Genomic DNA, 27774 nt, shown 5'->3' on the forward strand with positions numbered 1-27774 from the left:
TTGCATGGAGTCTCTATTCTCGAGGGGCCCCTGGGCAACTGCCGAGCGTTGAGGCGGCACTGAGCTGGCATCCAGCAGGTAATGGGAGCCACAAAGCAACGAGGCCAGCAGTGATACAGGAAGTGGCAACAGTACGACAGGAAGTGCCAGCACTGTAAATGGAGGTTCCAACAGTTTGACAAGAACTGCTAACTCTCTGACAGGAAGTGCCATCACTTTGACAGGAAGTTCAGGTAGTGTGACAGGAAGTGCTGTGCTGGTAGTTTGAGAGCAATTATCTGCTGGTGACTCGACGAGGGCTTGATAAATCTATGTTGACTTATTCAGTATCCATCTTATGACTGTTATTCATTTTACTTTCACCCTAAATATAATGACAAAAATGTTAGCAGTGAGCAGTCACATCACAGTTTTACTCCTGTTAGATCTCTCACACGTGTAAAATGGTTGTTACTTATTTTCTTCTCCGTGCCAGCCCATGCACTCAAGACTTCAAGAAGACAGAAAAACCCTACACAGTGCCAGCAAGGCATCTAACGTCTGCATCACTATGCAGTATCTGGGGACTGGTGGGCCAGGGAAGAACGAGCTCGTGGCCCCCAAGGATGAACTGAGAATGTTCCAGCAGATCTGTGGGGGCGAGAACCTGTGTGTGTACCGGGGCTATCTCTGTCCAGGAGGTGAGCAGGGATGGGGCATTTGCATTTTCCACGACTTAGTTGTTTGTTTGACAATTATGGCATGCAAATAGAAACATAGCAGCAAAAAAATGCAAAATGTTTAGCAGTTTATCTGCCGAAATGAACACGTTTGAATGTTTTTATTATGTATTTAGAATTATGCGTCACCCACACGCAGGGCATGGAGATCAGTTTGCCAAAATTGTTGGGCTAGCGGAAGTGAGGACATACACCCTTTGAACCCTGACGACTTCACAGTGATCACCCCTTGTCCTTACATAGTCGCCCCCTTCTCCCCTTCTTAACCCCTCCACAGCCTCGTATTTTCTGGTGAGTGGAGAGGGGAAGTTCAAGGAATGGAAACTGGAGAAAGGAAACATGGCGCTCAAAGAGCTGTTGACCTTTTATGCCACTTCATGGCCTGGGAGACCAAGGATAGCAGTGCCAGGGCCTGGGGTGCCAAGGGGCGATTCAGGGGTAATTCACCCCTGTTTTAGGTCTATGGGGTAGGCTGGGATTGAGGTGGCAGAAGCGAACACGTATATATCACAGCTTACTGCTACGAACTTTCAAAGCAACTTTTGTGATGAGCCCAAGGTTAGTAAAATGATGTTCTCATAAACAGTAAGTAAAAAGTTACATATTGTAAAATATAATGTGTAACATTGCAAACCGTAAAATATTTCTAGTGATGTATAAAGGCAAATAGATACATGGGAGAGGGTGGATTCTTAAAGGAAATGTCCTCTAAATGATGTTCTAAACTGCATGCTCCTCACAATTAAATATGTTTCATAAATTTAAGGCATTGTGCTTTAGTTGAGGGAAATTGTCTCATATGTTTTAGGGTCGGTGCATTTTCACGGAAAATGTGGATAAAAGGAATTACTCATTAATACCTTTCATTTTTTTCTCATGGACATATTTTATTCTTCATACAATGCAGCCACGTCTCCCTTTTAAAACCACATTTTCTTTTTTTTAAACCTATATTTATTCCCACGAGCGACTTTACAACAAGCATCTTACAATGCACAATGTAAAGAATCATACATCAACATGTGTATTGGACATTTTCAGAACTGTACAGCATAGGTACATTAACTTTGCTACAATACATGAGGAAAGGATTTGAGTTTAGTATGAAAGTGTCATTAGACAATACCGCTAGCGTGTGACCCGTACACCGACATGGCCGACGGTTTCGTTGTCAATAGTCCAGTCGTATTTTGATGGAGCGAAGGCTAATCCGTATCAGTAGGTGCTTGCGGGGCAGGCACACTATGTGAGATAAGGACATCCGAGAGTGGTGTTGCCCCACTTCTGAGTGTATTGAAGGAGGTTTCATCCCTGCCAAGGTGCCTACAGATATCTAGGAGGCACTCTGCCCCTCACCAAGCCCCCACCCCCTCTCAAAACAAGCATTTGCAATGCAATAGGTCTTGCATTACTGATAGTTTGAGGTATTAGCATCGCAAATAATAATGCAACACCAATAGCTCATACTTTCAGTAATGCGAGACCTAGTGCTTTACAAATAGTTGCGTAGTGAGCCAGGAACCAGCATTGTATGTCTCGGTGCAGTACCCCAAGCTGCTCCTAGAGGTCCCTAGTGAGCAAGTTACCAGCACTGCATGTCTAGGGGCAGTACCGCAAGCTGCTCCTAGAGCTCCCTAGTGAGCAAGATACCAGCACTGCATGTCTAGGTGCAGTACCACAAGCTGCGTCTAGAGGTCCCTATTGAGCATCATAAACTTTGAAGATATGGTAAATCCATCCTACCCATAATGCATTGCATGCAAGACAGTACCACGAGTACATTCAAATAGCTATGTCCATATATACAACTAGTAGCTTTGAAATGTGACAAAACAATTATTATATTAATGCCATATTAGGTTTTACTCTATGTGGATATGATGAATGGGAATTTAAAGAAGGTCTAATATAAATGTGAGATGTGGTAGGTGCAGTAACCCAAGCTGCTCCTAGAGGTCCCTAGTGAGCATCATAAACTTTTTGTCACATAAGCAAAATCCCCCCTACTCATAATGCATTGCATGCAAGACAGTACCCCGAGTAAATTCAAATAGCTATGTCCATAAATACAATTAGTAGCTTTGAATTGTGACACAGCAATTATTATATTAATTCCGGATTAGATTGTACTCCATGTTGAGCTAATAAAGGGAAGTTTATAGAAGGTCTAATATAAATGTGAGATGTAGTAGGTGCAGTACCGCAAGCTGCTCCTAGAGGTCCCTAGTGAGAAAGGCACCAGCACTGCTTCTCTAGGTGCAGTAACCCAAGCTGCTCCTAGAGGTCCCTAGTGAGCATCATAAACTTTTTGTCACATAAGCAAAATCCCCCCTACTCATAATGCATTGCATGCAAGACAGTACCCCGAGTAAATTCAAATAGCTATGTCCATAAATACAATTAGTAGCTTTGAATTGTGACACAGCAATTATTATATTAATTCCGGATTAGATTGTACTCCATGTTGAGCTAATAAAGGGAAGTTTATAGAAGGTCTAATATAAATGTGAGATGTAGTAGGTGCAGTACCGCAAGCTGCTCCTAGAGGTCCCTAGTGAGAAAGGCACCAGCACTGCTTCTCTAGGTGCAATACCCCAAGCTGCTCCTATAGGTCCCTAGTGAGCATCATAAGTTTTGGTCACATATGCAAAATCCACCCTACCCACAATGCATTTCATGCAAGACAGTACCCCAAGTACATTCAAATAGCTATGTCCATATATACAATTTGTATCTTTCAAATGTGACAAAACAATTATTATATTAATTCCAGATTAGGTTGTACTCTATTTGAAGCTGATGAAGGGAAATTTATAAAAGGTCTAATATAAATGTGAGCTGTGGTAGGTGCAGTACCACAAGCTGCTCCTAGAGGTCCCTAGTGAGCATCATAAACGTTTTGTCACATATGCAAGATCCACCCTACCCATAATGCATTGCATGCAAGACAGTACCCCGAGCACATGCAAATAGCTATGTCCATATATACAATTAGTAGCTTTGAAATGTGACAAAACAATTATTATATTAATTTCCGATTTGGAGCTGATGAAGGGAAATTTATAGAAGGGCTAATATAAATGTTAGATGTGCTAGCGAGTAAAGTAACCACAGCCAACCTAGTTTAGGACCAAGTGTGTGTTTTGTCTGAAGGCCTTCAAGAAAATAGTGCCTTGGGGCTGTAATTAAAACCTAGGGCATAACAACACATGTAACAGGGGGTGTCCTCATGGGAGGTTACAAGAAGAGACAAGGAGGTACTAAGGAGGGACTACAAAGCCTAATGACCAATGAAAAACCACCATTTACAAAGGACAGGGACAGGAGCCAATTACAAAGATGGGCAGCAAGTAGGCGGAGCTTTGTACACATATCCTGAATACCGCATGTCTCGAAGAGACAGCACAAGCACTGCCTAGGCGAAACCTAAAAAAGGGCGGGGGTCATCGAGGCTGTCGCTGATGTCCTGGGGTGTTTTCACACTTTTTAATGGACATCAAATACTTACAGCCTCCGAACAAACCGAGCTGAAAATCCACTGGTTACAGTGGATGTTTTCCCTGCCAAAGTGTGATTTTGGCTCCTCACCAGGTGACCGTGTGAAGGGAGCTGAAATCGTGTGACACACGGTGGTACCGTGTGAGTTGGCAGGCCTGAGGTTTGATGCTAGTCCACTGTGGGCCGCAATTGAGTGGCCATCACATAAGTGGTAGTGTTTGAAAGTCCCACTCTGTGATCTGCAGGTTTCCTAAAGAACGCGAGTTTGAAGACTCTGGGAAATTTATTACCCCAAACAAAAGCAGGTAGCTTATTTTGGATCTGTTGAAGTGCTACTGTAGTGCAGTTAAGTAGAAGTGTCTGCAGGACAGATAATAACCTTGGGAGGAAGTTCATTTTTAGGTCGAGCCTGGGCAGCGTATGTGCTGCTGCAAGGCATGCAGTATTGGAGTATGGCTTTGAAGCCCCGCCCACTCCCCGCCCATGTTTTTAATGGGATGGTGTCATTGTCCTTCATAAACGCTGGCTTCCAAGTCGTTATTAGGCTTGTTAGTCCCTCCTTGGTACCACCTTGATTAAATTTGTTACCTCTCATAACGACTGGACCTTTTACTTGTCTTGTTACACGGTCTGCTTTATCTTGGCTGTGAGCACTATTTTGCTTAATTATTTGCCTGTATTCCAGCCACTAGGTCCTAGCAAGCCGCTCGCTTTCATTTTACTTACTAATGGTGGTCCGCTTTAACTATAGTGGCCACGTTTCTTTCTTTCTTTATTTTAGCAGCGCGGTCCGCTTTAAGTATAGCAGCCTTGCTTACTTATTTATTTTTTTGGTTTTGTTTCTAGCACTCCTGAGCGCTTTCACATTCATGGAGGAAGAGCCCCTTCCTTTAGACAAGCCATGTCTAAAGAAGGGTGCGCGGCCGCTATTAGAGTGAAAGCGCAGCATGGCCCCTTTTACAAAAAATAACATGTTTGTTAACATGCCAAATAGATGTTTTTTTTTGTCAAAGTACCCCATGCTAGGGTTTCACTTTAATGTCTGCCACACAAAAAATATTTGCAATGTAGTAGGTCTCACATTTGCTAGAGTTTAAGCTATTGTATTGCCAATAGGTCAAACTCTCGTAAATGTGAGACCTATTACATTGCAAATGCTTGTTATACTGGGCAAATGGTCTGACCAAGAGATTTCCAGCTTCCCCTCCTATATAAGTTGTTATTTAGGACATCGAGCAAAGTTGGGCTGTTGGCCTCATAAGTCTGTTCTGTTTCCCTTGTCAGGATAATTCCTAGGTACCATAAGGAGTGATCATCCCAACAAAACCCACAACTTTGCAGGAGTGGTTTGGACTGATCTTGAGGGTCAGTGATGCCTATCAAGGAGGATTTAGACTAATTCACCTTAAATCCAAAGACCATTGTGAACCACTCAAGCTTCCAAACAAAGGCAGTGATTGATGCTTATGGCTCAGTTATAAAACAGAGCAATTCCTCTGATAAAAGAGCTAATTTGTATTCTTTTGGCCAAGGGGAAGGCTCCGGATATCAGGGTTGGGGATTATTTTTTTGTACTAGGGGTTCCATTAAGAGGGTGAAAATAAGAGGGGATACCCCTGTCTAGTTCCTCTTTTTTTTTTTATTGAGTGGATTTCTAGCCTTGCAAATAATACAGAATAAAAAAAGAAAAAATACACCATTAGATAAAACAGCTCTTGTCCAATATAACAATCAATTCTTAAATATATAGACAAAGTGCTAGTGTGATGTAAATACAGCATGAATAATGAAATCACAAATATAGTGCAGTATCACCAACATATGGGAAAGAGCAGAAGCCATTGTTGCTTACATCAATAGCAGCAATTTAGTTTACATCAGATTTGAATCCAGCAATGAGGTGCATATTAATGTAAGAGGTTAGTTCCCATCTACACGAGATACAACCTACCTAGTAAAAAAGCTTTAAAAACCTTAAGAGATATAAGTGTCGAGAAGCATTTCTAAATTAAATTATTAAAAAACCCTGGCCAGGTTGCTGCACAGCTATAAAGGGACACTATGCGTTTAACATATGATTCCTCCCAGATATATGTCTTAGCCATCTTCTCTTGCCAATGCTGAATCGAATTCCGGAGAATTAGGGACCTGGCCACTGAAATAGCTATAGAGCAGAAATATTGCTGATACATCGACAAATACTAAACCTCTATTGAACAACCAAATAGAACTAATTTAAGAGAGGGAATAATATGAACTGCCAGTGCTAATGATTGATTAATCGTTTGAAATACATCAGACCAAAATTGGTATAGGTTGCGACAATTGTAAAAACTGTGGTTCCAAGACCCTATCTCTAGATCCTCACATGTAAAACAATACTCTGAGGAAGTGGGGAACAACTTATTCAGTCCTTTTGGTGTATAGAAGGTTAGCCATCTTGACAAAAAGGCCATTCTTTTATAGTTGACAGCTCACAGTGCTCTATGGCCTACTTCGCATAAAGACTGCCTTTATTTTTTGCTAACACTGTACCCTGTTTCTTTTATTAGTTTAGCAAAAAAGTTATCAACCACTTTCTGTTCGCCGAGCTGGGCTAAGCAAGAATACCAATTACCAACTCCCCTTAGGCCCTGAACATATAATTGGCTTAAAATCTGAGAAGCTGCATTATTGGTCATCACATAATTTGTTTTTAAATACTTTGATATTTGATTAAAGCTAAATGAAAGGGCTAAGAACCTAGGGCCCAGCTGCTGGGAGAGCGACTCATTGGTAAAAAAATCCCCCAAATATTCAATACCCGCCTCCTTCCATTATTGCAGAGACCCTCGTGAAAGCTGCAAGCCGAAAGCCTGATATTCACCGATTTTTTATTATAAATGATATCAAGGAATTTTATGTAATTTGAAAAATACTTGTTCACGACAGGCTAATTCAGATATTGTCTTGTATCTCGATTTTTGTGGCAATTTCGGGGAACTAAAGAAATACGGGTAATTGAATTGCACTCTTGGCCAACATAGTATTTACCATAAAATTTTCAAATTTAGATGCTATCATTGGGAGCTGAACCAAGAAATTCAATAATGCTGTCTGATAATACAGCTCAAGGTTTGAGAGGGCGAGCCCTCCCTGAGTTGGATCTGATTGTAGAATTGCTAGTGAAGTTCTGAGCGGTTTATTTGCCCAGGTAAAATTCAGAATTAATTTACGTAGCTCAGTAAAATATGATTTAGGAATTTTAAGAGGGAGGTGAATAAACAAAAATAAAAATAATGGTAAAATAGACATTTTAACCAGAGATACATGGCCAATTAAAGTTAAGGGAAGACGAGACCATCTATCTAATAAACTCTTAGCTTTTTGAAGTGTATTTTCATAATTTAGCATAAATAGTTGATCATAATGGTTAGTCACGAATAAGCCTAAGTATCTAATGGGTTTAGAAACTTATTGTGGGGCAAGAAAAGGAAGCTGTACAGAAGGAGCATTACACCAGAGTGCCTCAGTCTTTGCTTGATTTAACCTGTACCTCCTATTTGTGTAAGAGCGAATATTTCATCAAATGCGTTGAGGATATTGGCTGGCTTGCTGATAAATAGAGAGTGATATCATCTGCAAATAATGTAAACTTTGGCATGGCCGCTAACGGAGTCACTATCTGGAGATTATTACGAATTTTTATTGCCATAGCTTCTATAAAAAGCGACAATAAAACAGGGGACAGCGGGCATCCATGTCTCGTTCCACACCGCATCTTAACTACACCTGCCTCTTCCTTATTTATCAAAATGTTGGCCTCTGAACCCATATAAACCTCTTTTAACATTTTAACCAACTGCTCGGGGAACCAGAACTTTAACAACATAAAAAACAGAGCCTCAAGGTCAAATGCTTTTTCTGCATCAAGCATTAGGATCGCTGCCTTGACCTTGTTGACTGACAGGTAATTGATTGCTTGGGTTCAAAAATATGTATTAGAGGCCATAGACCTTTGAGGTATAAAACCTGTCTGATCCTGAAGGACCACCTGTTGTGCGAGCGGGCCAGCCTTAATGCCCAGATTTTCATGAATTTTTTTATAATCTTTGTTCAAAAGGCTTACAGGTCGATATGAGCCAGTAACACCAGGATCCTTATCTTTTTTAAGAAACCAAACCACCACCGCTTCTTTAAAGTTTTTAGATACAGTTTCACCGTTTTTTATCAAATTATAAAGCTTAGTAAGGAAGGGCAGAAGCAAGGGCTCGAAGGTCTTAAAAACTTCAACAGGGATGCTATTGTTACCTAGAGCTTTTGCATTAGCTATAGGTTTCAATACATTGCTAACTTCGATTTGTGAGACAGGTTTATCGAGGGAGGCACTCATGCTCTTTGAGATAGAAGGCAATTCTATAGATTCAAAATATTGCGTAAGTGAAGCTGAAGTAATTCCCTGCGTCACCTCATAAATAGTTTTGAAATGTCACAGAAAAACATCAGCAATTTCATCCTTTGAATATACAACCGTGCCCGTCAGTGGATCTCTGATCTGGGTAATTATATTTTGACTATTCTGAATTTTTGTATCCCAGGCCAGATGTCATCCTATATGTTGACTCTCGTTGTATCGTTTTTGGATATAAGCCTTACTCCCCTTAATTGCCTGTAGATTAAAAAAGTGTCTCAGCTTGTCTCTAGCTGCTGCTAAGTCTTAAAGGGAGACTGATTTTTGAGATTCAGACCTGGCCGTCTTTAAGTTAGTGTTGCAGCGCGGAACATCAAATTCCCCCTTCGTCACAGACCAACTACCTCAGCATCAAATTCACTCATATACATTCATTGGTGGGGCCCATAACACCAATACTTACACTCCGTTCATCTGTTTTCTGAGGGAAATATGCTTCCAAACGCTGACATGAAATGAATACCTTTACCTTACACTAAACACATTGACCTCAGAGCTAAGATATCCCTCGCATAAGGAGATGGATCATTTAGTTGTTTGCCGGTTTAGTTTCACAGTCATTTATCTCGTCTTTAAATCCCATTAAATTATCTTCTTAAAATAATCGACACAACACATTTGTCAATTAATCAAATATTCTTTATCTAAGAAATATTGCAAGAAACGTTAGAAATCATCATTAGCATTTCAGAGTATCATATTTACCTATTCTGGCTAAAGTCGTCCTCTAAGTCAGTCAGTCAAGAAGAATTTTATTCAGCAAAGTTAGGCCGCAATTCAGTCTCTCAAAGGTTCAGGATAACAGCTGTCCAGCAGTGTCACCGTCCTCTCCGTCAGCATAACGTCAGGAAATCGGGTTCGTCAAAGAAGAGTGTGCGGAATAATAGTTCAATTCCCTACCTACTTTTATAATGACCATAATGTCAAAAAGTATCAAGATCGGGGTTTAGAAAGTCCTGATTGGTCCACTTGGGGTCGAGGGGTACAGTTCTCAGGGTGTCGAATGATGAAGTCATCAAACTTGCTTTTAATTTGAGCTTTGTCTTTGGTCTTGGATAGGTTCCCGGAGCGTCCTTGAAGGGTACATGTTCTGCCGGGGTCAGGTCCAGGCCACTGCTGCTGGCGGTGACGTCTGCGTACTTCACCCAGAACCTCGTGTTGTCAGGGCAGTCACGTTTAACGTCTCGTTCAGCCATCTTGTCTAGATTAACTTAGGCAAAAGGCACACAAAAACGTAATTAAACATAGAAATCACTAATAAAATGTTATCCCCTTGCTAATACCCATATGTGTGTGTATTTTTTAGCAGAAGCAACACTCAGAGCGGTTTATACTCACTGAAAAAAGCACAAATCACAAATACATCACCAAAGAGACATATAACATGCAATATTCTAGTTTTCTAATATTAATATGCGTACTCAAGTTAATTCAATTAATTTAGCCATGCAAGGTGCAATTCCCACGTGTAATTCTTTTGTTAATATAATTGGTGAGTTATCACTTCAAACGGATTAATAATATTATAATTAATTGATTATTCGGATTAATATAAACATGCAGAATGGGGGGGGGTATACAAAATGTTGTATTACCCGCTCCAGCAATCCCCCCTTTGGTGATTACATCACCACACTAATAAAAAATTGTGTATCCCTTTTACGGAAATTTAAATTGATTTCTTGTTTCGTTCATATTTCAGTTTCCGCTGTTTCTTTTCTTTTTGCTGTTTTATACATGCTATCCTTTAACTCTTCTAATTCTATTTCTTCAAATTCTCTTTCGTGTTTCTTATCCCTTCTCCTTAAGTTTTCTCTTTTTATTCTTTTCTGATTTTTATTCTTTCTACAACAAATACATCCTAGTCTAATTATTAATACTAAGGAAATCACAGTTAATGGAAATAATATCTTACCTATAAATGTACTACCTAATTTTACTACAAAGTCTTTAATAGCTGATATTTTCTTACCAATCTTCTCCCAGACACCTTCAACCTCCAGTGGTACAATTTCGTCATGCAATTCTGTAATATTCTTAATATAAATTTTCAAATCTCTACTTTCGTCAGGAATGTAAGTACAACAATGTTGAACTTTCAGCATTCCACAGACTCCACCCTCTTTTTCCAATAAAATATCAAAGGCAAGTCGATTTTGCATTACCATAGCACGCATGGCAACCATTTCAGTATTTACCAATAAGAATCCTCCATCGGTGCTTGTTGATAAGCGATCCACTACTGTTGAAAGTTTTCTAATTTTGTTCTCATTCAGAGATATTCCCACTGCGGGTATCAGTGCCCCAAAAATGTCACCCACAATCTCAGTCCAAGATTCTCTCTTACTACGTGCTAAATAACTACCTAAATTATGTACACCATCTTCTCCTCTATCCATGTAAAAAATCTTTGGAAAAACCAGGCCAACATAACATGTGCCATACCAATGGTCTGGCAAACGATAATATGCCCTGTTCCCACAAATGAAATACAGTCCTGGAAAGACTGGATCTCTTCCACCTTTAAATCCCCATCCTCCCATGATTCGGTATGTATCATGGCACTCACTATTCCCTAGAAAATAATTGTCATACGCCGTCTGATTCCTTCTTATACACAATTTCCCTTTCTGAGGCCAATCTAAAGCCATAGTTGGACTCGTTTCCCCTCTTAAATGTTTCTCCGTTTCTACATCCCAAACCGTTTTCTCCACTTTCCCTTCTGAAACCTTCCTTTGCATTTTCAATCTCCTTTCTTCAACCATATCCAAAAATGTCTTCTCCTCTCTCTTTAAACTGCAAGTCAAGTTATTTCTAAATATATATTGTAAGGTTAGTTCATTTGTCTCTAAGAAAAATTCACCTAATACCTTTGCAGGTTTTACCTTGTTTAGTTTGTTAATTGCTGGTACTTGTGAAAATATAGTATCTACATCTGAAAAATAATACTCTAATTTACCTGTTTGATAAAATAAACTAGCTATTACACTACCTGTTATTCCATATGTTACAGGAAGGTGATTATAAGTCACTCCTTCAGATACAGATGCAGGTAATTGCATACATACGTAGCAATCCCTTACGTCCATTGTTTTTACATATTCATACAACAACTTTGAAAAAACATTGTTAGAAAAATCTGTTATTGACCTGTCTTTGTGTAAATAATTTTTATCTATTCTAGTTGGAACTACCTTTTGAACTTTCCCTATATTAGCTATGTTATAACTATGTCCTTCTAATGTATCTACAGTAACTTTAAATGAAATTAGTAGAGCAAGAATACTCCAAAGAAGCATTATTAATCCTGTACAACAACAACACATTTTGCACCATCTTCTAAAGAAAGTACATCTACTTTTGCTACTTTCTATGTTTGCCATCTTTTCTAAAATGAGCCATGTCTTTTGACTTAGCCTCTTCTACTTCACAACTAGTTTCTAACCCAAGGCTTCTAAGCACCTACGTGGTTCTACCAGTTTTTGTCTTTTTCAGTATTTTATTGTCTTTTCATCAGTAATTTCTTATCTCATTCAGTTTGGCATCTCATCATTTTTCACTTTCCTTTCGTTTTCAGCATACAGGTTGTCCTGAACATCCAATATCGGACAAGATAACTCTCAGGATTTCCGATTCTTCGTCTTCCTCAACCACTTCCGGTACAACCACCTCTGGATTTCCTTGGCTATCCGCCTCTTCTTTCACTTCAGGCAGGGCCACATATGTCCATTCCGGTGATTTATACTTCTGGTTAGGTTTTCTTGTTCGTTTGTTTTCTTTGACTACTGTTTGTTCTTCTTCTTTCGATTTTTCCTGACTCGTTACTTCATTCACCTGTTCAGCTCTTGGCGAATTTACTTGTGTCAGTCGCTATCTCAGTCTCTTTATTTTGTTTGGCCACACCTTGTCTTTTGCCGCTCTTTTCAATTTACTCCCTTTATCATTCTTTTCAGTTCTCCAAGCTCTCTTTCTCAGAACTCGGCCTTCTGGTATTTCATCTTCGCTTTCCTCAGACTCTGTTGCAACTTGCTTTTTACCTTCAACGATTTCCTTTTCCACCTCTTCTTTTGTTTTCCCTACTTCTGTCCCTCCTCGAATCTCCATCAAGCAATCTTCCTGCTGACTACTTGTTCCTGCTTCTAACTGGATGTTGGAGTTCCCTACGCCTCCTCGGGGGTCTTCCGCAACAATCTTTCCCTCTCTCTCTGTATATGGCACCTGTCCATCTAAAGGTGTTGTTTCAGGTGGAATTTCTCTCAATCTTTCATCTGGCACTTCCTTCTCACGGATTTCTTTTATTGTCTCTCCACTTTCTTTTCCTTTGTTCCTCCTTTGTTCTTTCTTGGACGAATGTGCTTTTGTTCTGTCTCTGAGTCTGAACTGGATTCAGAAATCTGTAACCTTTTCCTCAGGGAGTTACTTCTGGGGACCAATGTTAACCTTGGCTCTGTCTCCCCCCTTTCAGAGTTTTCTCCTTCCTTATCTTTTGGCTCTCCGTCATCTGACTCAGTACTGGATTCTGATTCATCAAAATACTCCTTTTCTTTACAGTCAACTGGATTTGGAATTCTCAAAGTATGACTTGCATGGATCCAGTTCTTCAATCCAGCACACTTCACAGCTGTTGTTGTAGTCAAAATGACTTGCCTTGGTTTTCCCCACCTGGGAACCAAACAGTTTCTTCTTCTGTGTACTTTTATCCTTACCCAGTCCCCTGGGCTTAGATCATAAGCTGGCTTCTTTTCAAGAGTGGTGGCATCTGCTCCAACCTGATGAAACACAGAATGAACTGCGTCAGCCAGGTTTTTACAGTATTCCAATACCATGTCATCAGTTATTGTCATCAGCTTGTTGACTGGTATAAATACATGTCTCATTGCGCATCCCATGAGGATCTCATGAGGACTCAAACCAGTAGTTCTGTCTGGTATTGATCTAATAGTCATGAGTACTAGAGGCAAGACATCGGGCCATTTCATACCTGTGGCTAAACACATTTTCCCTATTCTGTTTTTGATAGTACCATTCATTTGTTCTACTACAACAGAAGCCTCCGGTTGGTAGGCACAATGCTGTTTTTGTCGTACATTCAATGCTTCACAAATCAGTTTTATAATCTCATTGTGAAAATGTCCTCCTCTGTCTGATTCAATTGTTACTGGGAACCCAAACCTAGGTATAAATTCCCTCAATAGTAATTTTGCCACTGTCATTCCATCATTTCTTCTTGTTAGGAACGCCTCTCCCCACCTGGAGAATAGGCATACCATCACCAAAACATACCTCAACTTGTTACAAGGAGGCATCTCAATGAAATCTACTTGCATTCTGGTGAAAGGCCCTCCCTCTTGACCTCTTGTTCCTCGACTCACCACTGTCTTCCTGGATTGTATTGCTGACAAATTAGACATCTTTGACAAATACTCTCCACCACAAGCCTGAACTTGGCATTATACCAAGTTTGTTTAAAAGACCTAATCATGGCGTCTCTCCCTATATGTCCCTGTCCATGATACATCCGTGCCATGGCAGACATCATGCTATCAGGCATAACTGGTCTTCCATCTCGATAGACCCGCACATGATCTTTCTCTCTTGGTGCACATCCTGCTTTTACCCACTGTTTTACTTCTTCCTCTCCTGCTTCTTCCTGTGATTGTCTTACCTCATCCCATGTTCCCACAGTGTTAGTAAACATTGGGAAACAAGAAATCGACTCCTTTTCCTTTGCCCGATTGATTGAATTCTGATTTCGTGCACAATATTGCGCCATGTCATTTGCAAACTTATTTCCAGTGGCAATGTAATCACCACTGCGACTATGAGCAGCACATTTTACCACAGCCAATTGCCTAGACAGCTGTATTGCCTCAAGCAACTTTCCAAACACTTCAGCATTCTTAATGGGAGTTCCACTTGAGCTCAGGAAACCTCTTTGCAGCCAAATTTGGCCGAAATCATGGACCACCCCGTAGCCATACTGGCTATCAGTTATCACAGTCACTCTCACACTTTTCCCGATCTTACATGCTCTGGTCAGGGCAATAAGTTCAGCTACTTGGGCCGACCTTACTCCTTTCAAATAGGATGCTTCCATCACTGCTGCAACTGTACATACCGCATATGCTGCACTCAGCACTCCATCATCTGTTCTCAAACCAGATCCAGCAACAAACATGACATAATCACTTTCTGGCAAAGGGTCATCTTATATATCAGTTCTTGGTTTTGTACAGAAATCAAGTACATCCAAACAATCATGATCTGCTTCATCTCTTACCTCCACATGCTCTACATCAGGTAACAATGTTGAAGGGTTCACATTCACGCATCTCACAAGACTCACATTTGTTGCACCCAAAATGACCTTTTCATACTTAGTCAGTCGGCTGTGCGTCATATACTGAGTACGACTCCTTATTAAAAGAATCGCCACATCATGAGGTGCAAACACTTTCACAGGGTATCCCATCACAATTCCTTCACTCTGTTCCAAACTTCGACATGTAGCAGCTACTGCTTTCAGACACCCAGGAAGGGCTACAGCTCCTGGGTCCAACATGGATGAAATATATGCAATTGGTTTCCTCAGTTTTCCATGCTTCTGTACTAGAACAGAGAGCGCACATCCATTTCTCTCACTGCAATACAACTCGAACTCCTTATCGTAGTCAGGCATACCTAATGCAGGCGCTTCACACAACCCTTCTCTTAACTTCTTGAATGCTGCGAACTCCTCTTTGTTCAAATCAATTGGATCTCTTACATCACTTCTTGTCAATCGCACCAAAGGTTTTGCAATCAATGAGAAATTGCCTATCCACTGACGACAATATCCAACCATTCCCAGAAACATTTTCACTTCTCTTTGGGTCATTGGTGGGCTCATTCTCTTTATGATCCTGATTCTGTCTATGGTTATTTTCCTGTGTCCTTTCTCAATGCTGTGTCCCAAATATTGGACCTCTTTCTTACAAAATTGTAATTTCGATGGTGACACTTTTAATCCTCCATCTGCCAAAGGATTCAGCAAAGCTACCGTGTCTACCTCACAAGCTTCACGAGTTTTCGATGCCACAAGTAGGTCATCGATATACTGGACTAGTGCTGAATTTTCAGGCATTTCTAGACTCTCCAAACACTTTTTCAATAGCTGATTAAATATTGAGGGGCTTTCCGTATACCCCTGTGGAATTCGGCACCACGCCAAAATACGCTTGCCGAAACGAAATGCAAAAATGTGCTGACTTTCATGGTGCAATGGGATGGAAAAGAAAGCATGGCACAAATCAATCACTGTGTACCATTCTGCGTCATGAGGGATCTGATATAAAATCACAGATGGATTCGGTACAATGGGACAACATGGTACAACAATTTTGTTTATCTTTCTCAGATCTTGCACTATTCTGAACTTCCCACTAGGCTTTTTCAGTCCCATTATTGGTGAATTACATGGGATCCTCATTATTTCTCTCAAAATTCCTTGCTTTATCATTTTCTCAATCACAGGAGTAACTCCTTCAATTATTTCAGGGGTCAATTTATATTGTGGGACATTTGGGTAACATACTCCTTCTTTTACAGTTATCTTTACTGGGTCTACATTCCTCATCAATCCTACGTCTTCTCCTGTAAAGTCCCAAACTTCTGCTTTTACAGATTGTTTTAATTCTTTCGGTAGTTCGTCAGGGTTGAATACAGCATAGGTTCCTGTAACCTCTTTCTCTCTGTTTGCCATTGTCATTTTATACAGCACATCATCATCTGGTGTTTCAAAGGCTATTCCATCTGGAGTACAAAATATAGTACAATTCATCTTGCACAATAAATCTTTACCTAACAAGTGTACAGGACTGGTATCGCACACTACAAACCTGTGCATTTCATAAAATTTCCCTATACTAACTTTCACTGGTTCTGTAAGGTAAGTTTTAATCTGTTTGTTGGACACACCAACTACTTGGATCGTTTCATCCGAGAGAGGAAGATTCTTAACATCAGCTGATCTAACAGTTGATCGTGTAGCACCTGTAGCAACTAGGAAAGTAATATTTTCATTATTAACCTTTCCATCTACAAATGGGCCTGTCTGGTCTACTTCTAGAGTTGCGCCAAGTACGCACTCTTCTTCCTCCCTTCGGCACCGTCAATAACCCTCTTCTGAATCGCTTTCATCACGTTGCAGCCAATACTGTGGAACAGCGCTAGCGCGTTGCGGCTTATTTACTTGTTCTTCGTTGTAGAATCCATTCTCCTTACTATACTTCTGGTAATTTTTGTTCTGTGGAAAAGGGGGTTTTGGCACCTGATTCTGTTGTGTTACACCCTGCTGTTGTCGTTGCTGTTGACCACTCACCTCATTCTGCAACTGTGGATTCAAGGATGAATTTTCATCGTTAGTACTTGGTGGATTCTTACACTCGGATTTCCAATGCCCTATCCTACCGCAATTATGACACGGAAATTTCTTCTTAGCTTCCTCAATATTCCCTTTATTTTTCCCAGGGTTAAATCTCTTTTTTGACCCAGCTTGTTCCACTAATTGTGCTTCCTGTCTCTCTGCTACTTTTACCTGTGCCCACATTGCCTTCTCTTTTAGTTTTCGCTGTTTTGCTTCAATTTCATCACTGAAATATTTAGCATGTCTTAATACTTTGTCTATTTTCTTATTCTGCCAATCTACTGTATGCTGTTTTATCATTTCACTAATTTCTGGACGAAGACCATATACAAATCTGTATATGAAATGACTCAAATCTTTGTCACTCAAATTTTCATCTCCACTGAATTGTTTAAAGGCTAAAATTAACCTCTCATAATAGGCATGTACTGATTCTTTGCTTTCATGATGTGTTCTGTCAATTTTTACCCAATCTGTCTCTTTAGGGGGTACTAATGCCATAACCTGCTCGTATTTCTTCATTACTTCGGGGTCTGGAGCTCTTGTCTTAGGATCCCTTGGGTATTCCTGTGTCGGCCAATCTATTGCTATTTTACATTCTGTCCATAGGTCTGCTGGTACGATTATGTCAAACAAGCTTTTCAGATCAATCCACAATACTTTGGATAGCTTCACAAATCTGTCCACCTGTCTATACCACTCGACGGGTTTTTCACGCAGTCGAGGGAAGTCATTCGTAAATGACAACATATCCTGTCTAGTCCATGGGACATGCACATATCCTCCTCCCGGAATCTCTCTCATGGGGTATTCTGTCACAACCTTCTCTTTTTCTCTCATAGGATAGGCTGAAAACGTTTTGTCTGAAACTTCATCTCGCTTACGATACCATCTGCTCTTCCATTTGTCCACATCTCCCCATTTTCTCAGCAAAATAATTATTTCCTTAATCTGACCTGTTCGACCTGTGGTATTCATGTTTTCAAGATCTTTTTCAATGAAATCTACTCAATAGGGTTTCTGTAAGGCTTTTACCTTTTCAATATCAATACCCATCTCATTTGCCACTTCTTCTAATCTTTCATGAAGACTTTTCGCTCTCCATGTTACGCTTTTGCACAGAAATGACAACTTCTCTGTCGGGATAGTTCTTACTATTAATTCTTCCAGTACCATTCGTAATTTAGCTACATCTATTGACTGGGATTCCTTGTCTTTCTTTTGCAAGCTTCTCAACCATTCACTCAACTCCTCTGTAGACGCTCCTACTGGCTTCTCTACATTTCCTTGTCCAAAATCTTTTTGAGTTTCTGACATTGTCTCTATCATTGTCATACGTTTCTCTGCACAGTTTTGACCTACAAACGGGTTATTTGAAAAATCCGGTTCAATCATACTCATAGTCTGTCACCATGGATTCTCACTCTGACTCACTCTTGGTTGTTCTACCGGTTTATTACTTTTATAAGGGACTGTCAAACAATTTTCGCTGTCTTTCTGCTTGTCAAAAATAGGCATTACTGGACCTATCGTTAATGGAACAGTTACCGCTTCTAGATTCTTTGTCAATTCTCTTATTTTCTCGGTTAATTCTAGGGTCATTTTTGCTAGTTCTGCTGAATTTTCTCCATCTAATTTTCCTCCGGACTTCTTTTCTACCTCTCTAATGGAATTGTTTCTTCCCAAATCTTTTAACTCTGTTTCCGATTTTATGATTCGTACTGTTTCTTTCATTGGGGCGCTTGGGGTTAATATTTCTGGTTCTGGTCGATATGGTGGTGGTTTCTTGTAAAACATATCATCAAGTACGTCATCCTCTGACTCATTCACTCCATATCCTCTCGTTTCCACATTATGCCTCTTTTCTACACACTTTCGTCCTTCATTCTCTCCTGTAGTTCTTACAGGAAACAAACCCTCAGTCATACTCGTATTTCGCCACCTTCTCATTCGATCATCATGCGTCTCATGTCCGTATGATCTGCCAAACAGGTACCTATATCCTCTACCATTTCTCTGTCTTTCTCGGTCATGCATTTCGTCTTACCACTCCATCAAAGCCTCGAATTGACTCGGTCTAGGTCTCGGTTCTAAATTCATAATTTTCTCTCTCAAATTTCTCAAAACAGCCAAATTAAATGCCCCATGCCCTGGAAAAGCCAATACTCCGTCCTTTTCAGTGTATTTAACCCAATTATCTAACCAAATGCAGGTGTGATATCCATATTTCGCAACCATAAAGGATGCAGGGGTTTTTGGTGGAGGAAGTAACTGTCCTTCCCTAGTTATGATTGGTTTGTCCTTCTTAAACCACTTTTTAATTTTACCAAACCATGACTTTTTCTCCGTTTCTGGTGGATCGTAATACATTTTCCTTTCTTTCGTGTCTCACTAGTTTCTCCTTACAACTGTACCGCTATTCTGTCCAATTGCAGCGCGACTCACACTAACGCACCAATCCGGAGCGTCTACGTCACTGTCACAATTCTCAAATCCCAGCACGACTCACACTAACGCACCAATAGGGAGCGTTTACGTCACCCTGTATTTCTCCACTCCTAGCGCGGAGCTCACTAACACACCAATCCTGAGCGTTTTACGTTTCTGACCGTCTGTCCAATCCCAGCGCGGTCATTCTGACGTCAGCAGCCGCTGCGGCAGCTCCTGCTCCTATCTACCCCTCCTTTACAAATCTGCTCAGTAAGTTTTTGTTTCAATTTCTACAATTCTGTTAGTAACAACATAAAAACGTCTCCATTGTCCGCTTCGCTAACCAAAGAATAGCAATAGACCTTTCTCACGAGAATTCCGTCTTTCCCGAGAGCAGCGCTTACCTCTGCCCTACTACGGAATCGTTACTTCCGTTGATAAAGTAGCACATCCCTCTACTTCACCCTACTAACAAGCATTAGCTAACCGTTTCTCCAGAATTAAGACACATAGTTGGAGACCCAATGCTCCTGAGAAATAAAACTAGAGTTTCACAATTAACCTGAATGCTATTTCGTTCACGCACTTTCACACAAGAAAATGTAGTATATTCACACAGAATCCTGTCTTTCCCGAGAACAGCGAACAGTCTGTCCTACTACAGAATTATGACATATGTTAAAAGCAGTGCTTACCTCTCCTTTGTCCTTCTAACTTTTCAGTGATAAGCGTTATCGGAATGCCAATTGGATCCCTGGTACCTAAGACCAGAATTTCACAGGTAACCTTCGCTATTATACACACTTCTTCCACACGGAAAATGTCTCTAATGGCAACACATGGCGATGTCACCAAATCAAACCCAGACAATGCGTCGTGCAACTTCAATCGTCACACGTTTCCCCTGTGTACCTACAGGATAACAACAATTCCGTCTTTCCCGAGAACAGCGCTTACCTCTGCTCTACTACAGAACCGTTACAAACTTCCGACTTCCTACATCCCAGAAGCCGTGCAAACAACATAAAACTCAACGCGACTCAACATAGAGTGTTAGTACATAAACCAATATCAATAACCAATAATCAATAAGCTATTCACAAGCAATAATCACCAAACCAAAACAATAAAAACCATCATCTTGCTACCAAAAAAACTGTTGCAGCGCGGAACATCAAATTCCCCCTTCGGCACAGATCAACTACCTCAGCATCAAATTCACACCAATACTTACACTCCGTTGATCTGTTTTCTGAGGGAAATATGCTTCTAAACGCTGACATGAAAGAAATATCTTTACCTTACACTAAACACATTGACCTCAGACCTAAGATATCCCTCTCATAAGGAGATGGATCATTTAGTTGTATGCAGGTTTAGTTTCACAGTCATTTATCTAGTCTTTAAATCCCATTAAATTCTCTTCTTAAAATAATCGACACAACACATTTGTCAATTAATCAAATATTCTTTATCTAAGAAATATTGCAAGAAACGTTAGAAATCATCATTAGCATTTCAGAGTATCATATTTACCTATTCTGGCTTAAGTCGTCCTCTAAGTCAGTCAGTCAAGATGAATTTTATTCAGCAAAGTTAGGCCGCAATTCAGTCTCTCAAAGATTCAGGATAACAGCTGTCCAGCAGTGTCACCGTCCTCTCCGTCAGCATAACGTCAGGAAATCGAGTTTGTCAAAGAAGAGCATGCGGAATAATAGTTCAATTCCCTACCTACTTTTATAATGAAAATAATGTCAAAAAGTATCAAGATCGGGGTTTAGAAAGTCCTGATTGGTCCACTTGGGGTCGAGGGGTACAGTTCTCAAGGTGTCGATTGATGAAGTCATCAAACTTGCTTGTTCCTGCTTTTAATTTGAGCTTTGTCTTTGGTCTTGGATAGGTTCCCGGAGTGTCCTTGAAGGGTACATGTTCTCCCGGGGTCAGGTCCAGGCAAATGCTGCTGGCGGTGACGCCTGTGCACTTCACCCAGAACCTCGTGTTGTCAGGGCAGTCACGTTTAACGTCTCGTTCAGCCATCTTGTCTACGCCGAAATGGTCAACTTAAGCAAAAGAAACACAAAAACGCAATTAAACATAGAAATGACTAATAAAATGTTATCCCCTTGCTAATACCCATATGTGTGTGTATTTATCTAGCAGAAGCAACACTCAGAGCGGTTTATACTCACTGAATAAAGCACAAATCCCAAATACATCACCAAAGCGTCATATAACATGCAATATTCTAGTTTTCTACTATTAATATGCGTACTCAAGTTAATTCACAATTAATATAGCCATGCAAGGTGCAATTCCCACGTGTAATTCTTTTGTTAATATAATTGGTGAGTTATCACTTCAAACGGATTAATAATATTACAATTAATTGATTATTCGGATTAATATAAACATGCAGAATGGGGGGTATACAAAATTTTGTATTACCCGCTCCAGCATTAGCACTAGCTTTTTCCACCGCCAGCTGTAACAACAGTATCTCTTGGGATCGTAGTTTATTCACTGCGGATGTGTATGCTAATACCTGACCTCTGAAGGCTACTTTAAAAGCCTCCCACACAAAAAACACCGGAGCCGTATACTCATTGACTTTGAAAAACGGCTTGATAAAAGATTGCATTACAGAAATCCACTCCGCATCTTCCAGAAGGGATTTATCAAAATACCACCGCTATATATTTCTAGACCGTGTTTCATTCATCTGAATTCTGATGGAAATAGCTGAATGATCGAAGAAAGCGTTGGAAATAATATCAGACTCCCCTCTGGAAAGCAGATTGTCAATTTTAAAAAAATCAATTCGGGAGGCGGTCTTATACCTAGAAGAATAACAAGTATAGTGTAACTGCCCTGGATGACTTTGGCGCCAGGGATCCAAAAAGGCAAAATCTTGTTTCATCCTGTTAATCAATTTGTTGATTTAGGTTTTAGTTGCTTCTTAGCTGGATTTAAAGTGTCTAAGCGGATATCCTGAATAAAATTGAAATCCCCCCTCCCCAAAAAAAAATTATTGAACCCTCCGAACCAACCAATAAGTGATGATTCTGGAGCAAAGCCGAAGTATCATCTAATATAAGACGGTAATAATTAAAGAGATCGAACACTACACGTCTAAAGTTCATTTTTAAATAATTTCATCGACCTTGAACATCATGACTAATTTTTAGTACTTTACAGTTGCAGTTGTTAGAAAATATAATCACCACCCCATGAGCAGACATTTGCAGAAGCAAAATAGGCTTGATTATACCCCTTAGGAAGAACCAATTTTACAGAAACAAAATCTGTGTAGAAAAATAAAGCAGCCAACTCAGCATTGTACTAGCTTTTCTTGAGTTCAACAACCCATTTGAGTTGCACAACATTATTTTGATGCTATCCATTTGTTTTTTGAATCACAACTTTCATCATACAAATAACACATGAGCTTAAACATTGAAAACGAAAAAAACACCTATGTAAAACAAAGAATGACTTTGATCCACTTTTTTTTTTGCTGATTCCTCAACCCCCACCCAGCCCACCCTGCCTATCCACATGATGGGAGACCCCTTGCAACACACCACGTGGAATCCCTATCTGAAGGATGACATAGAATTGCATCTTATCCTGTCAGAATTGCCCCCCCCCCCAATCACCCCTGAGCCGCCGCATGGGCTCTGCAATCAACAAAAAACAAAAGGAAAGCAAAGGATTAATGCAACTCCTAAATACATCTTTAGGTTCTAATTAGCTTTAAAAAATATTGGGCTTCAGAAAGAACATTAACCCCTTCTGTGCCCATGACGAGCTGGACTCGTCATGGGCCGCGGTTGCGCTGTGCCCATGACGAGTCCAGCTCGTCATAAACCCCGCCCGCTAATGTAACGGCCGGCACAGGGCGGGGAAAGGGGTGGGCACTGAAGGGGTTAAAGATCTTGATTTGCCCTTTCCAAAGAACTTTGAGTTGTGTGGCTTGAACTAAGGAGGCTTGCGCGCCAATTGATCTAAACTCAAAAGCTAGTTGTTGAAAAGCCTTTCTACGCCTAGCTGAAGTCACAGAAAGATCAGAAATAATCATCAAGGAGGCGTTTTGCAGGACTGTGAACGTTTTCTGCTGGATTGCTCTTGTGAGAACTTGCTCCTTGATCCCAAAGTCCGAAAAGCTGACCAGAATAGTTTTGTGGATATTTAGCCAAAGGTGTCTGATGAAAGGGAACTCTATGTGCCCGCATGATTGTCAAATCCTCAGGAGCAGATGGTAAGATGTGATCTTTGATCAACATATTGAGGAACTGACTGTATTTGACCAAGGGATTTGCACACTTCCGGAATTTCTGTAAATCTAAGATTAGAGCGTCTTGCGTGGTTCTCCAGTGATTCTAGTTTTAACTCCAACACTGATTTTTGCAACTTCAGGTGTGGAACGAGATTGCAGAAGCACCAGTTCGTCTTCAATGTCTGAGATTCGTTGCTCCGCTGCCTGTAAATGTTTTGGAAGTACAAGCAGAGTCTTCTCCATCTTAATGAGTCTTTGATTTACTAACTCTGTGTCCAAAGCTTGCTTGGCGTTTAGGCCACGGATCTCCACCAGTATTGTATCAAGTACCTTTTTAACAGACTCTGGCAGAAGCTTCTGTGGCGCACTGGAATTTTTAGAACAAGATACTTGTGAAGGAGCATTAAGTTCGAAAGTAACAATTGCTTGAGAACTGGAGCAAGAGCTGGAGCTTTGTACAACAGAGTCCAATTCATGTGGGATTGAGGGAACAGCTGGAGCGCTACAGTTTAGCTTCTCCTGCTCATTAGAGTTGCCCCCTTCAGATGTTAGCAGTGTTGACCCAGCTGTTGTCAAATTGCCCTGCAATAACCCCATCCTGGACTCATCATGGCCCTACTCACTGGCGGAAAAAGTTTTAACTTTTTGAGGAGGCCGCTGTCTTCATTTTTATCAAGCTCCCGATTTGATGTCAGCAGAGCTGGAGCTGGAGAAGCAGTTGAGTTCTCTGAGCCACTGATTGCAAAGGAGGTACGTGCTGTATCTGCTTGGGTCTCCGCCATGCTCAGCTTATGCAGGGATGGATTACCGGCTACACCCTTGCCCAACTCATCCAGTGTCTGGCCAGGCTGAAAAGAGAAAACGGAAGCGGCTTCCAAAGGGAGGGACTAATGAAGCAATTTTATTGCGAAACTGTCGCATGACAGTAGGGCGCGTATAATGTTAGTGTATGGGAAAAAATAATAATCCGACAATGCATATAATGAGTAAATGTAGAAGTGAAACACGAATAGTGTCAGTTAATAATAGTCAAGGTCCCCCTATTCAACAGAAAGCTATGAAAAGCGCATACCTGCGGTTTGTCTTTCCACACTTTTTTTCCCCTCTTTTTCTTTCTTCCTCCTCCTTCCTCCTTCCAAGCAGACAATCAGCCACAGGGGCTCTTTTATCTCTCTTTTTCGTCCCCTCTTCCTCCTCTTCCTTTACCTTCCTCCTTCTTCCAATAGTCACAGGAACCCCCAGTGGATAGCATAACAATCCAGAGTCCACTGCAGGATGACCCTCTGAACACAGAGGCACAGACAGGGATGAGGGTGAAGCCTAAACCTCAACAGAAGCTGAGCTGAGGCTCCCGAAGCTCCTTCTGCCTTTCTGCACCACCGACATCTGTCCAAAACCTCCAGTGACCTAGCTGGCAGCTTTACAAGCTCCTTAGCCACTCGACCGGCTCAACTTCAATTTCATTTCAAGCGGATCCCCAGCGCTGCCACTGGAGATCCATGAGGGTGAACGCCAGCGTTCCGCAATCATCAGAATCAGGACATGGGGCAGCCGCTGCCATGTCAAGTTCCTCTTGTCCTATCAGAAAGTTCGCCATTTATTTTTAGGTGTGATGTGGGGTGAGCAAAATTTGCCATGATCTATTTTTAGGGAGATTGGGGACCTTACCGGTACGGTCAAGGACCTTCCTTATGAACTTCCAGTCGACTCTATTGAAGGCCATGTCTGCATCAAGCGAGAAAAGGACCTTTTGTATATTCTGTTTTTCTGAGGCATTAATCAAATTATGCTGGCCTTGTTTTGTCAAACACGTGCCTATGTTTGATAAAGCATAATTGTTCTGGGGATACTAGTAGAGGTCAGGAGTCACAGATGTGTGACACCAAGATGGACGTTAGGATGGATTCTGTCACCATTGTAGTTTCCTCCCCAGCCCGGAAGCATGCAAATGAACACGCCACACACACAGCTCCTCAACAGATGTCTTTATTCCTTCACGTATGATCACACACTGGTCACATTACATCCTGATTTTAATAGCCGCACCTTAGCACCTCTCAACAGATCACATACCTTCCTTTTCAGAGTCTGCCCAGAACGACAAGGGTCCTAGGGCTCCTAACATACAAGAAGCTACAACCATTTGCATATGCTCTCCATTTTGAAGGAAAGAATTACAGAGGGTCATCAGAAGAGGTGCCATTATATTTATGTATATATTATAAAAGGATGCAGATAATCCGTATGGGCCCGGTGACTTGTTGTTTTTGAGTTGTGTGATTGAAGCCATGACTTTGTCTGTCAATAGGGGATCCTCGACAAGTAAGAAGTAAAGCTCCCCCGTGTTGAGTAAAGTTAAAGGTTCCAAATAGTGGTCCTGATCCACCTCGCACAAGCTTTCGGCTGCAAAGAGAGTAGAATGGTATCAGTGGGATTTCCTTAAAATATCCAAGGTCTTTGTCTGAGTGACTCCTTCCACATCTTTAATTGAGGCAAAAAGGTTTCTAGCTTGTATTTTGTGTAATTTATAGGCTAGTAACCTATCTGCTTTATTGCCCTTCTAATAGTATCATTGGTTTGTTTATCACATTTTCTTTGCTATCTCCTTCATCAGAAACTGTTCCATCTCACCCCTTGAATTCTGTAGACAGCGATATACTCTCTAGGAACCACCCTGTTCTAGTTGTTGTGTCCAGCCCTCTAATTCAGTTTTTTTTTGGGCAGACATTTGGGTGAAGCAGGCCGTGTGAGAAATCATTCTCCTCTAAAGTCTGCCTTGGCGGCATCCCATATAGTGTTCTATTCCACCTCGCCACTATCGCTTTCTCCAAACAAATGTTCTATAGATTCCTGAAAGGACTCCCGCCTGTGTTTTGTCTCAAAAGGAAAATTCATTGATCGCCCATCAATTCTGCATTGGTCACGATGGGAGCGCCAGGTCCAGGCGCATCATAACGAGTAGGAAATAGTCCATCCTTGAAAAGGTCCTATGGACATTGGAGAAGAGAGTATTATCTCGCTCTTCCTCATGTTGGGCTCGCCATATATCAATTAGAGGAAAGTATGCTGTTAGACCTGTCAGCTATGGGTGGTCCTCCCCAAACTACCCCTCTTATTTTTGCGGATCTCTTGTTTTTTGGTCTTAGAACTCTGTGCACTTTACCACTGCTAACCACTGCTAAAGTGCTTGGGCTCTCTCCCCCAAACATGACATTGGATAGTAGCCAATTGGCATTTTTAATTTATGTGTATTGCCTAGTAAGTTGTATTACATGTATTCAGGCACTTTAAATTAAATGCTATTAGTGGGACTGCAGCACTTGTTGTGCCACCCAATTAGGTAGCCTTGCAAACATTTCTAAGGCCTGCCTTGCAGGCCATGTGTGCAGTTTTAAACTGACATTTCGACCTGGCAAAATAAACCTGTTGCCAGGCCCAAACCTTCCTTTTTAATACATATGTCATCCCTAGGATAGCCCTTAACAGCCCAGAGGGCAGTGTGCAGTGTATTTAAAAAGGTGGACATGTATATTTTAGGTTTTACATGTCCAGGTAGTGAAAAATTCCTACACTTATTTTTCACTACTGCAACGCCTAATTATCCATAGGATAACATTGGGTTCCCTTAATACATTTAATAAGTGATACATTTCAATTGATAGCAGGTAGGAAAATTGAGTTTGGTGTCTATGGAAATGTAATTAAAAATCTGTAATGGTAAAGTCAGATTTTTAACCATAATTCCGAAAATACCACTTTTAGAAAGTTGCCATTTTCTCATCCCAACCTTGGGTGTCTGCTGCCTTTCTCATGGGTAACATGACTAGGTGTAGTTGTCAGTCGTTCTTTGTGTATCGCTCCCAGACAGTGAGACAAAGAGAAGCTAGGTGTTGCAAGGATGGGCCACTCTGAATTAACGTGGGGGAGGAGCTGTCACCTACCATACTTGGACATCACAAAGGCCCTGCCTGAGCATTCTCACAAAGGGGTTTAACAC

At 40.9% G+C, this 27774-nt stretch overlaps 1 protein-coding gene across 1 annotated transcript in view; it reads left to right on the forward strand.

Moving 5' to 3' along the window:
• Positions 1-550: 550 nt before the first annotated feature.
• Positions 551-27774, forward strand: part of LOC146868720 (uncharacterized) — a 70030-nt gene continuing 42806 nt past the window's right edge. Inside the window, exon 1 of the mRNA XM_085624152.1 lies at positions 551-680. Within this exon, the coding sequence (XP_085480278.1) occupies positions 551-680 (130 nt within the window). The remainder of the gene's footprint in view (positions 681-27774) is intronic.

This window comes from Triturus cristatus, chromosome 1_2 (genome assembly GCF_964204655.1).
Source record: "Triturus cristatus chromosome 1_2, aTriCri1.1, whole genome shotgun sequence".
NCBI classification, from domain to species: domain Eukaryota; kingdom Metazoa; phylum Chordata; class Amphibia; order Caudata; family Salamandridae; genus Triturus; species Triturus cristatus.